The sequence below is a fragment of the Hirundo rustica genome, chromosome 1, assembly GCF_015227805.2.
Source record: "Hirundo rustica isolate bHirRus1 chromosome 1, bHirRus1.pri.v3, whole genome shotgun sequence".
Lineage (NCBI taxonomy): Eukaryota > Metazoa > Chordata > Aves > Passeriformes > Hirundinidae > Hirundo > Hirundo rustica.
In genome coordinates, this window is record NC_053450.1 from 108,595,805 (window position 1) to 108,608,717 (window position 12,913).

The following is a 12,913-nucleotide window of genomic DNA, read 5'->3' on the forward strand; positions in this document are numbered from 1 at the left end:
CTGTGGGATCAGGTCCTGAGAGCAAGAGCCTTACCCTGTTTTCATTTGGGATTTGTGTTAATCTTCCTCAGACACATTTTTGTGGACTTAATCACCAGATGGTGTGACCAGGGAGCATCCAGGCTCAGTGCAGGAATGGGAACAGACAGAACAGAGATGTCTTAAAACTCACCCTAAAAATCTGGCTGCAGAAGTGAATGACACATAATAACAGCCACTTATTTTCTTATGGTACAAGCTGATTTTTAATCCCAGCAATTCCCCGCAGCCATGTAAAAGGAGCCAGTAACCAAATATTACCAAAGATGTCATCTCTGTGTATGGTTTTATTAATGTTCGCATTCACTAAACAACATAATATGACCCTAATTTCACCAAAGCTTACATATGTATTTCATTTTATGCCCTGTCCCTCTTGACTTTAGAGAAGGCCATTAAGCACATTCCTAAACCTTTGCAGTATTGCAGCTTATATATTCATACCAACCATACAGAATATAGAGTACATGTAACTTCTGTCCATGAACAATGCATATGTCTGCAGGGTATGAATTAATCATTCTGAGCCCCTGTCTGAAACTAATTGTCTATGTTATTATCCAAACTGCACAATTTAAATATTTAGGAGATCCTGATCTCTGTTATGGCTGCAGAAATTACACTGGGCGTATCAGTTAGGCAGACGCTTGATGGTGATAATTTACTCTTCTGAAAGTAAGGGTGGGATTTGGTCTGCACAGATAACCATTATCACCCCCAACTGACTAGTGGCAAGGATAATAGGAAAAGAGGACATTTCTCTTGTAGAAAAGTTTTGTGTTTCCTTGAGATGAATGAAAACTATTGGGCTCAAAAACTGAGAAACTTAGAATACTTATGTAAGTGTAGGGACACTACTAAAAGAGGTCTCCAGTGAAATAAGCATATGCTGTAATGAACTTTCAAAACCAGCTGAGGCCTCAGTGCAGCCTGTGAGGATGAACTGCGTACTCCAAAGGCTGGTGGTGCTCATGCAAGTCCATGTCCTGATGAAGAGTCCCATTTCACCTCCAGTCCCCCAGCTGAAAGGGCAACATTAGCTTTCAAATTCATTCCTATACCTGTGACAAAATTAATTTCTACAGTGACAAAAGCTGAATCCATCCAAAGCAACATGAAGAGCAATGAACAGTCACTAAATCTTTTGATTTTTGCAGAGAGCGTTGCAACTTTCCAATGTCCTGAAAGAAATAGCAAGATCTGAGAAATTTGCCAGCTTTGATGTTTTCTACATGGATTTCCCACTGAGACAAAGTACGTAGTTTTTTACCCTGTCTTTCTCACAAAGCATTTACTCGAGTTCTGGCCTGCTGAAATGCTCCTCATATTTTGGCTCTGCACCAGAAGAAGGGCAGTATAGTCAGCCAGCCTTGATGACCCTGCTGTCAGGGCTGTGGCCAAGGAGGTATTCTTAATGCCAGCTCCTCCTGGCTTCCACGGCTGGGGTAACCAGGCACCTTTCCTGAGACAAGATCCTACCACCACCTTGGGAACCACAGCCTCCTCACTGGTCCCAGCTTCCAGCACCCACAAACCCAGTACTGCACAGCACCCTGAGCACTTTCTCTTGGGTAGCAAGGTGACAAGGACAACAGATGTGCCTCTGCTAAGAAAGCCTTCTGCTTGTCCACTTCACCTTCTCAGGCTGATGAAGAAAAAACCAAAATCTCAAACCATATTGGTCTGTAAGATTTGGTTTTATTTTTGAACATTGCTTTTACACTGGGTTATCTAGGCTGGAGATGCATACCTGCAGTGGTCAAAATGGTCTATGTGAGATGTAGTTTACTTCATCACTGACTGGGCTTCATGCTGCCTCCGATGGGCTGAGCAGGACCTTGGGAAGGAGATCTTTCATCAGCTTTTTCCTGCCTCAATAACACAGCCACCCTCTCACTGTTCCCAAAAGTAGAAGCACCTCCCCCAGGAATAAATGGCATCTTTCCTATGTTTCTTTAAACACCTACATACTATGTAACTTTTGACTTGAAGAGCTTACAAAATTTATCCTTCTGTCATCTTTAGTGACATTAGGTAAGCACATTATCTAAATCACTTTCTTCTGAAACTGACACTAAAAAATAAATTAAAACATCCAGGAAACTTTTGTCCTTACACATGAGCGTGATCAGACAGTGTCCCTGTAGGGCTGGGGACAGACATCTGTCCCTGAATCCCTCTCAGCTCTGCTTGCCTTCAAAGATGCACAGGGGTTGAGCTTGAGGCAACACCCAGCATCAGCTCAGATTCATCACAAGGAGAAACAAGCACACTCCTTCTTTTTAAAAATAAGGGTCAGCATGAGATGAGGGATTGAGTTGGGCAACATATTACGAGTAGTTAGGCAGCGACGGGAAGGTAGGAAAACAACTTTTTATTTCTATATCCAGCCTGAATCTCCCATGTTACAACTCGTCTCTCCCTCTCCCGGTGTGCACTGCTGTGAAGAGACTGGCCTCATCCTCACTGTATTCCCACGGGCTCTTCCCTGGAATGGACCATCCCTGTCTCTCAGCCTCCGTTCAAGGAGCTCCAGCCCTCACCACTCTGGGGCCTCTCCCAGATAGCCTGAATGTTTACATTTAAAAAAAAAAAAAAAGTGTGTAATAATGAGGAAAAAACTTGATCTGAATTTTCTTGGTTTTATATTCACATAGAGAGGTAGTTCCATGTGGTCCTTATTGAAAAATTTTGTCTAGGGACTGTATTTTAAATCCCAGCATGCAGACATCTAAATCCAAAGCCACAAAGGGACAGAAGCACACTGTCAATACCTTGAAGTGTACTTCCCTAACACTTGTCCCCATTACTGCTAGGCTGTCCTTGAAAGCACAAAGCTGCCATGGCACCTAAGATTATTAAAAAAAAAAAAAAAAAAAAAAAAAAAAATCTCTGTTTGCAGCCAAATCCTATCAAAATTCACAAACTTATTTTATCCTACATGACCCAGTTCAGGAAACTGGTTCTGGGTCTCGTGGAGACCATATGGAGGAGGAGGAGGAAAAGAAGTGAGGATGGGAGAGGCAATCTTTCTGTCCAAAAGTTTCTGTCAGAGAGGTGGGCTCCACTGTCAAGTCCATTCTTGTAGCACAGAGTTTCAAGGGTGCCCAAGTTTCCTGGCAGCTTCTGCTTCAGCTACTTAACATTTAACAAGTCATTAGGATTGGGAATGAACTACCTGCTGGGTAGGCAAATTACTTTAATAAGTTAAATTACTAATTTTAGTTAATTTATTTGCTTTCACAAAAGGAAACATCTTAATATGATTTGCTGTTCTTGATTACATCGCGTTAAATAAATGAAGTAAACAAAATCACACATACATATACAAACATCAGCTTTGAAAGACGCTTTGCAAAATTTCCTGTAGCCCTGGAGCCAAGGATTCAAGCCTGCCATCAGGAAAGCTGTCAGATTGTGAGTGTGCTCAAAAGCCAGCTAAGGCTGCTGACCTACTTTTCTGGTCTTCTCCCGAAGCAAATGGAAAATCCTCCCCTAAACTCTCCAGACATCAAATATTTAGCAGTGGTTACACACTAAGTACATCGATTTTAGGCTGGCCTGGGCATATATATGTACATACCAGTCCCCAGCTTTCTCCAAGTAAAATTTGAATATATTCACATTCATTTTAGATTTAGGTGGACACTCAAGCTGACATGTTGACCTTGACTGAAGAAATTAGTGATTCTTTTATGAAGCACTGCAATAAAGAGGGGGATAGGGGTTACTCCTTATGCCTTTTCCTTGCTGTGGATGGGAGCAAGCTCTAGTCTAGTCCAGCCAAGGCAACAGGCATTTCAAAGACAAACTCTGGATATATTCAGCTGGTGGGTACTTGCTCGACTGCTCTAGGATTTTTGGAGGTCAGATATAAGAGCGTAAATTTTACGTATCTTACTTCCTCCTCTGCTGCTTCTAGCACTGGAACAGTAGTCTCTCTACAAAGTAAAACAAGTACACAGCCTTGTACTCCATGTACAATATCCTATATAACGGGTTAGGTAAGTTCATTGTGCATCTGTATGTGCACTGTAAACTTGAAACAAACCTACAAGCCCCATGTCTTGAAACAGGTTACTTCGGGCACTGCCTGAAGCATCACAAGTGGGTTTCTATAGTCAAAGCAGGAATACCACCTTTCTATGAATTAGAGTTAGCATGGGGACCCAGACATCACTTTTTGACGCAGTAGCCAGGGTCCAAAAAACAGCAGTGAGACCAGATCCAACTGTGGCACTTGAATGGAGAATATTTTCCTCCTGACAGGATGCTTGCATAATGCTATTAAAAATTCTTAATCTGTCATTATGAAAGGAATTATTGAATTTACAGTCCGTTAATGCTGTATCCACTAGTCCCATGTTTGATCGCTCCGCAGCGCTTTTGAAGAGAGAAAGCTTTTTACGTCTCTAATGGCTCCAGGGCTTACAGCACAGCATCACTTGCATTGAATGTCATGCTTATGTAATTCAAAAGGTTATTTTGTTGGAGTTGAAAAAGACCACTCGGAAGATAAGTAACCAAAAATGACAGTCTGTTCCTGCAGACTTCATCCTATGTGAATATTCTGTTACCATCTCTTTCTCTAAAAAGCACTGTTTTCTTTATCGCTACTTTTTCTTTTGCACTGCCAAAGATGCAACTACCATGGGAAATGCAAAAGTATTAAATCAGTATTAAATAATTTACAGCTTTACTTGGTGCAGCATCCATCTTAGTTGGGAGGGAAAGTGGATTGTTTTACTATCATTTATGTTCAAAGCACTTCCTTGCATAAATATCACAGAGGGGGAAAAAAAACCCAAAAACAATAGAGGCTTAAATACTGCCCCGAGGAGAGGGGATTGCACACACTATTGGCTCTGACAACTCTATGTGAATTATCATACTCTTCACGCAGAGCTGTTGTGTTCTTAAAAACGCCCGTGGCGCTTTGAGGAGGAGGGGGGTACATCTCTGGGCGGACATCTCCGTGCTCACTGGTGATAAACTCCTCTGCTTGCACTCCTTCAGCGGCCGAGGAGTGGCGCAAGATGGGAGGTGAGCCCTGGCAGCTGATCGAACCAGTCGATGGCTTCCACCCCAGCCAGGTAAAAACCTGACCCCAGGAGATGGGTGGGAGCACCGGGGACGTGGGAACATGTGGGATGCCAGGAGCATGTTGGATGCCGGTGACAATTGCTGCCCCAGGCATCCAGCTGGCATGCCACAGGGATGTGGATTTGGAGAATCTGTCTATTTTAAAAGAGAGAGAGTGATAGAATCATTTAGATTGGAAAGACCTCTAAGATCATGAAGGTCAACCACTAACCAAACACTGCCAGGTCCACCAGTAAACCCTTTCCCAAAGCAGCACATGTTAAATACCTCCAGGGATAGAAATGCACCCAGCTCCCTTGGCAACCTGTTCTAATGCTTGGCAACTCTTTCCCTGAAATAATTTTTCCTAATATCTGATCTAACCCCTCTCCAGTGCAGTTTGAGGCCTTTTCTTTACATCCTATTAATTGTTTCAAGCCAACTCCTACCTCATCTCAACCTCTTTTTATGTTCTAGAGAGCACTAAGATCTCCCCTCAGCCTCCTTTCATCTGGACTAAAAAAATTCTGTTCCCTCAGCTGCTCTTCAACAAATCTTGTGCTTCAGAACCTTCCCCAGCTCTGTTGCTCTTCTCTGGACAAGCTCCAGCACCTCAATGTCTTTCTTGTTGAGAGGGGCCCAAAACTGAGCACAGGATTTGAGGTGCAGCCTCACGAATGCAGAGTACAGGAGGACAATCACTGACCTGGCCTTGCTGGCCATACCATTGCTGATACAAGCCAAGGTGCCTTCTTTGGCCAATCTAAATGATGGCTGTAGCCCCAGAACTGATATCTCTGAAATTTCTGATGACTGCACTCTGCTCTGACTCCTGCAAGCTCTTCTGTCTCTTTCCCTCACTGACCAGTATCACGGCCAAACAGGTCTTAACGCACAAAAACTGATCCTTGCCACTTAGGCTGGCCAGCTGCCTGCCCAAACCCCCGTGGGAGTTTTGCAAGATCAAGACAGTAAGGCAGCACTGCAGCAACCCAACAGGCCCCCCACAGCTCTGCCCCTGCCCTGCAGCCTCTGAGGCTGCAGACTTGCCTGTCACAGTCTGAAACAAAGATTCCTGTTTTGAAGTTTTTCATTTAAATTGCTTATTCTCAGCAGCTACATATTATTACAGTTTTCACTTGCTTACTTGGCCTCCTAGGACAGGTGGCAGGAGAAGCTTTATGGTCTGTTTATTACAGAAATATACAAAAGGGAAGGAGAAGCAGCTGCTCCACTGTAAGTCTTTGCTTGAGTTCGATATTCTAGCACGAGGTTGCCTGGTTCCCACCATGCTCGCTCCAAATTAGTTTTTTCTGACTCTGTAACACACACGGAGAGACCATGCTCTGCAGTCAGCTGCAAACAAAGACAGCCGGTTTCCTATACACTATCTGAAGGTTTCAAACACATGTGGCAGAGCAAAGCAGCAGTCAGTCTCCTTTGCAAGCAAACCCCACCACACTGCCCTGCCACTGGCAGTGCCACTTGTTAGCTCCCCCTGCTCAGAATCATGAGGGAGCTTTATGTTGTGAGATGACACCCTGCACGTGTTGACTCCCACAACCCCATCTCCATATAGCCAAATGCGATGCTGCTGTCCACAGCGGGAAAGAGCAGTCAGCAGAGAAGCACTTCAACAGGAGTCAGCTGCAAGCACGGATGGATTCCAGCATTTCAGCAGCTTCTCCATTGCCTGTGCTGTCAGTTAAGCTAAGGGAGACCTGCAGGGGAAAGTCCAGAGGCAAAATAGATGCTTTAGGTGCTATTTTTTACACCCATGTTAGTCACTCAGGGTGATGCAGCGCCTTGCTTAGCCTTGCCAAATTAAAAGATACTCCTGTTCGAAAAGGGACTCCTACACAGCAGAAATTCCTTCCTGTCTACCATACAAATATCAGGAGACAGCTGCATGAATGTATGAACTCACAGCCTGGGGATGTGGAGAAAGTGTGCCTTGATTTTTTGCTGCAGGCCTTTTACAAGGAAGCAATTAGAGAAAACCTGGCAAATGAAAAGAGAATGAAAACAGTGATGAAACAAACCCCATTCCCAACCCTGCCATCTGGGGAAACTGCAATACGAAGGCTGGAGTGCAATGGAAGCTTTTGCATTATTTTCCTGTCTTTCCCTGGCCGGAGGCTTCTTAGAACTCCCAGCATCAGGCCAAGGTGGGAGCCACACTTGTCACATCACAGCTTTTCATCCAGCCCCCTGCCCACATCCTGTATCCCACCAGCAGCTGCAAGGTAGCACAGAGTTGAAGGCAGCAAACACTTATCTTAACAGGATCCTTCCTAAGCCATAAGAAAATTACATAAGGACATTGAAGGGCAGCTGCAAACCTGCTTGCAGCCCCCAGAGTGCTGAGTTACAGGACACAGTCAAGCACTGCCATATTTCACTCCCTCTGGACCTGGCATCCTGCAGTGGTTATGATCTCTCCCTCCTGCTGTTAGGATGACGTTAATGCTTTTATAGGTACATTTTCCCTTACAGTCAAGGTGCCAGCTGTAGATATGCCTCACTTCAAGTGAGTTATTGTCCTTCTAGAATTTATTAATTAGCCTTATCCAAACATCCACCATTGTAAATGCATTTTTCTTTTCCTGTTAGAGAAGTCTGTTATCAACATACCACCATTTGGACTGAGACATAGCACTCTGCCCCAAAAGAGTGATCTCTTAATAAATAGAAGGGGAAGTGTGAGTGGAGACTGCTGTTTTAGAGTATTCTTAAGGAAGATGATAAACAATTCACTTGCTCCTCATACAAGTTTTTATTTAAAGTTTCACTTTCTCCTGTCATGAATGCCTCTGGCCAGGTACGGATTTTATAGCATACAGAGCTGCCTAGCAGGAGAGGATTGATTCCATGCAGCTTGTCAAGCAAACAGAGGCTCTTACTTCCCTCCCTGCAGGTATTCCCCACACCTCACAGGCAGCTTGATAAACACAACAGATAAAATACCTAGCCCAGACATTTCCGCTGAATTTTCCTTCTGTAGATATCAAAGCACGTGACAAATATTTCCAAATTCTTGGGTTGAGAAGCACTCCAAGGAAAGCATAAACACCTTAGCTCCTTCCTTCAACACAAAGAAATTTTGAAGTTTGGGATGAAGGAACCACTCTCTGTGCCTCTTTCAACCCAAGGCTGAACTGGCAAGTGTGATCACTAGGTGATCCCTGATCACTGTGGTAGACCAATGGGCTGGATAAGCTGGTGTCTGTTGTCAACCCCTGCATTTCACCTGCTGTTTATCCACAGTGTCTTTAAATAAAAGTTGTCTCCTGGTATAAGAATGTCAGAAGCAGGAGCCAGCATGTATATCCTGGGGTCCAGAGGTTCAGACATTCTGGAGGAATGTGGGAGGGAATTGAACCTTTCTACCTAAAGCTTGCATACCTTCCAAGGAAAAGGAAAAGAAAATAAGAAAAAAGGCCACACTTGTCCTGTCCCATCAGAGCTCATCAGTTTTCCACACCTTGGAGAAAGGCTAGGTTAAGCACTCAAGCAAGAAAAACTAAACCCCATGGTCCCCACTCCAGGCAATATTTTGTATGAAAAAATCATGAGAGATGGGATAAACACCAAGTACTGGTTTGTTGAGCTGGGCCCAGAACCACATTTCCTTCAGGAGAAGGGTTTTCCTGCATGTCTTTTTGAAGTTGGAAAACAGGAGGGAGCAAAAAAACCACTCATAATTGGCATAACTGCATTCCAGTAAAGTCTCAAAACTAAAATTTTCCTCCATAAAATTTTTTCCAAAACACGCAGCTCAGGATGGAGGTGGAGGAAATTCACACTATTTACTTTTAACATCTAAAAGCAAAGTGATTGACTTAGTCCTCCCAAGCTCCCTCTAGAGTTCTTTTTGAGACACCATTCCCCAAAGTCCAGCTTGGTTTTCCTTGGAAAAAAATCTGACTTCCTCTTCCCAGTGACTATAGAGGGAGCCCAGGGATTTTCTTCAGCATCTCCTCTTTATTACAACATTTCACTGCAAATCCTTGTGAATGCCAGATGGCCTCAAGGACACCACTTCCCTCTAGAACAGTCAATTGCTTTGTTTGGATGACAGGGCCATGCATTTCAACAGGATGCTGCAGCAACGGCATCATTTCTTGCTTTTATAATGTATCCAGGGAGAATGCAAAAGCCCTGAGCATCACAAACTGGAACTCGAGACGCTTGGAAGATTCTTAATGTTTATGTACAGGCAGGAAAGCACAGCTTGAGTGTGATTAGCTTCTCCCTTTTTCTTCCTTAAGTCATAGCAAAGCACATTCCAGCCAGAAATAAAGAGGAAAAGCTGAAGCGACGCATATCAGATGAGTCGGGTATTTACACTTTGCTGAGAATCATGCCTATCACCTGTTTGGTGCACGTCTCGGTTTTGAAAGACAGTTGTCTGCCAACGAAAGCTAGAGCCTCCCTTGGAATGGAGAATGTAAACCCCTTTCCCTCCAAATTATTATAGTTTTGCAATTAGGGGCTTTCAGGCAAAGATAAGGGAATAGGAATAACAGTTCTTTACTAGGAACATTAAAAAAAAAAAAAAATACAAATGTAATAGTACAAAAAAAAACAAGCAAGGAAGCAAACAAAGATCCTGGAAAAACCCTGACAGGGTCAGGGATATGACCTGGCGCCCTGGTGGGCAGGGTGTTGGAAGCAATCCAGATAAATCCTCCTGGAGTAACAGATGTGGTTCTGTGGAGTAGAGATGGTCCTGTAGAAAGTCCAGTGGCGATGAGATGGGTCCGGTCTTCCTCTGGGAATCCAGTGGAAAAAAACCTGATCCCTTGTGTCCTTCAGTCCCAGTTTTTATCTATGTAGGAGCAGTTGGCTCCTCCCCCACTGGGTGGAGCATCTCACAATGGGATGATGGAATGTGTCATGTCATTGGTGGGCCCTAATGGCCCATTATCAGAAGATGTCCCCCTGGAGGATGGAGGGGTGATGAAAGAGATAAGAAACACTGTCCCACCTGGTTTTAATGGCTGGGCCATTATCAGGAGGCATCTGCCCCCCCACCCCAGAAGGGTGAGAGAAGGATTAAACATCTCCCAAAAAACAGCTTTCAACAGATGGAATAGAATACACATTTTTAGGTTACATAATCCAATACAATGCAGAAGGGGAAAGCAGATAACCAGAAGCTGGTGAAAAATCTTAACTCTCTCCCAGAGTAGCAGTAACCCAGAGCTCTGTGAGGAATGGGTAATACTTCCTTTTAAAAACTTGTTTAGGGGTTGCAATCTTCAACAACAACAACAACAAAAGTGCCAAGATTATAAAAATTATACCACATCTCAAAGTACAAGAGCTTTGGAATTTAAAGACCTGCAAAAAAGCAATTTCCAGAGTCACAAGTCCTTCTCTGTGCTAAACTACTCATCCAGAGTCAATTATTGAAATCATCGGGACGTCAAGAAATTATGTTTGCACAGAACCTAATTCAATTTAGGGCAGTCTAAGCACCTTAAATTAGAGTCAGCATTAGTCTGAACACTGTAGAGGATACCTCCGGTGATACCTTTGCAAAGGGTGTACCATGCAAAGACAGGAGTGTCTTTTAAACCACCCAATTTACCAACCCCACCCATCCTGCTAAAAAACACATGGAAGGTTTAGGGAGGCTTGTGAAGGATGTTTGGAAACTACCATGCCAGAATGGACCACTTTGATAGGGATGGGTCTCAGCCTCCTGGCTGCTGTACGGTGTCCCAGAATATTGTTTGGTCTCAATAGAAACTGCAAACAGGAGAAAACCCTCTAACTCCCCTTTGAACAAATCTCCACTATCCCTCTTCCCTTGCCTATCTCCTTCATTATCTTAAGAAGACTTCAAGTGCCCCGAGTATAAGAACCTCCACCACACAAATGTTACTCTTAACATGATCCCTTAAATAAAAGAAAGGTTTTTGTCATCTAGCCGATCATTAGAGCTTCTTTTAAAGCACAGTAGATTAAAAAAGTAGTGCATAAAAACTCCTCACAGGCTCCAATATGTTCCCAAACTCAAAAACAACAGTACTCAAACAGAGTGTTTTCATATACCCACCTTGGCCCTTAAGGGAAAAAAAAAAAAAAAAAAAAAAAAAAAAAAAAAAAAAAAAAAAAAAAAAAGCTCTGTTAGACTTATTTAAACCTCATAACTGCAATCAGTATCAGTGTGTTGAAAAGTTTGGGTTGAAAATAAAATTCCCATATAGGCCAAATATTACTGCAGGTCAGGAGTAAAATAAGAATTGCTTTAAAAGCAGAAGCATGTAAAAACTTGGAAAAGGGAGACTTAGGCGTTTCTGTCTGTCCCTTTCTGCTACCACTGATGTTTTTTGCCCAGCAGATAAAATTTCTCTTTGGCACATAACTTCTAGGGCAAAAACCTCTGTGAAAGCTGGAGGGAGACTGATATTGAGGAGAAAGGCTATTCTACCATTTCTGCAGGTCTCATGGGGAAAAAACTCTGAAGAAAAGCCAGGAGCAGGTGCAAACTTAGATCATCAGAACAGTTAGTTATGAAACTAGAAATAATTGGGCCTCTTTTTCCCCAACACCTGTGGTTTCCTTCCAGGAGAGCACAAAGAACATTTATTAGAAGTACCAAAGGCATTTGGGAACATAAATTCCTTTGGACTTGCAAGAGTTTTTATGCACTATACCCAGGCAGTGCTTTTGACGTATTTTCAAAATGTTTCATGGGAGAAAAAAAATAAAAATCAGACTTCAGGGCTTTTAAATAGCAGTTTATGGACTAGACACCATAGGCATCTGAAAGGGGTTGGAGACAGACTACCATAATTAGACAAATGACGGGTTAGGGAATTGCAGATATATGGCCCTCACCCTGTTTTTACTGTTCAGAAGGATTTTGCCCTGCTCAAGCAGCTGGAATGGGGTATTTCCTTTGGTTAGAGGTTACAGTCCGTCACATGATTATACTGGGCACTCTGCCTTATGGTGGAGTCTTCTAAACTCTGGCATGATATGACTGTATTGCAGAGGCACAAGAAATTGATAGCATTTGTGGTTTGCAGATTGCTGCAGCCCTTGGAACAGGCATTACCTGGCAGAAGGCACTGCGCGAGTGGCCTCAAGTGCTTGGCAAGGAGAATCCATTCAACGACCAGATTGAAGCCATATTCAAAGATCAAGGTGGACACTGACTTCCGAACTGCCGGAGCCCTCATGCAATTTATGGTGGCGCTTCATGAGTCAAGATGATTAAAGACACACACAAAAAAGGGGGGTGGGGAAGTTATCAGAGCCAGTAGCAATGGACATAACACAAGAGCATTCTTTTCAGTTTGTATCTCACCCGCACAAGTAGGCTACGCTTTTTTCTGTGGAGTTACAAAAATAAAAATCAAAGGATAGCTGCCAGCTAGACCATTTATTGTAGCAGTTTGAAAATCCATATATTCCTTTTTTCCATATATAGCAAACTCCTACCCCTAGGGTTTTTTTTTCCTACTGCAGAACATTTTTAGGCTTCCTGTTTGTACTACTTCAACAGTTAATCTGATCCCGAAAGGGGGGGGGGACCCCAAACTCATTATGTTGCTATAAATTGTGTGTATGTAATTGCCGTGACTGTCAATACATTATTTAGTTGCTATTTGTTTATTCAAGTGTGCCAGGAATAACAAGGCACTACAATTTTGATGTGCCTGGCAGCATCAGCACAGGTTCTCTTCCCCCATTAATAAGATATTAAGTTGACAACACTTCATGTATTTAAAGCAGGTTGCTTTTTCAACCTGTAATATATCTTCACTTTTTTTGC

At 43.1% G+C, this 12,913-nt stretch overlaps 1 protein-coding gene across 1 annotated transcript in view; it reads left to right on the top strand.

Moving 5' to 3' along the window:
* AOAH (acyloxyacyl hydrolase) overlaps nucleotides 1-12,521 on the top strand; it is a 75,299-nt gene extending 62,778 nt beyond the window's left edge. The window contains exons 20-22 of the mRNA XM_040063795.2: nucleotides 1,197-1,293; nucleotides 5,056-5,132; nucleotides 12,165-12,521. Coding sequence (XP_039919729.1) covers nucleotides 1,197-1,293; nucleotides 5,056-5,132; nucleotides 12,165-12,293 — 303 coding nt within the window. The 3' untranslated portion in view covers nucleotides 12,294-12,521. The remainder of the gene's footprint in view (nucleotides 1-1,196; nucleotides 1,294-5,055; nucleotides 5,133-12,164) is intronic.
* Nucleotides 12,522-12,913: the final 392 nt, after the last annotated feature.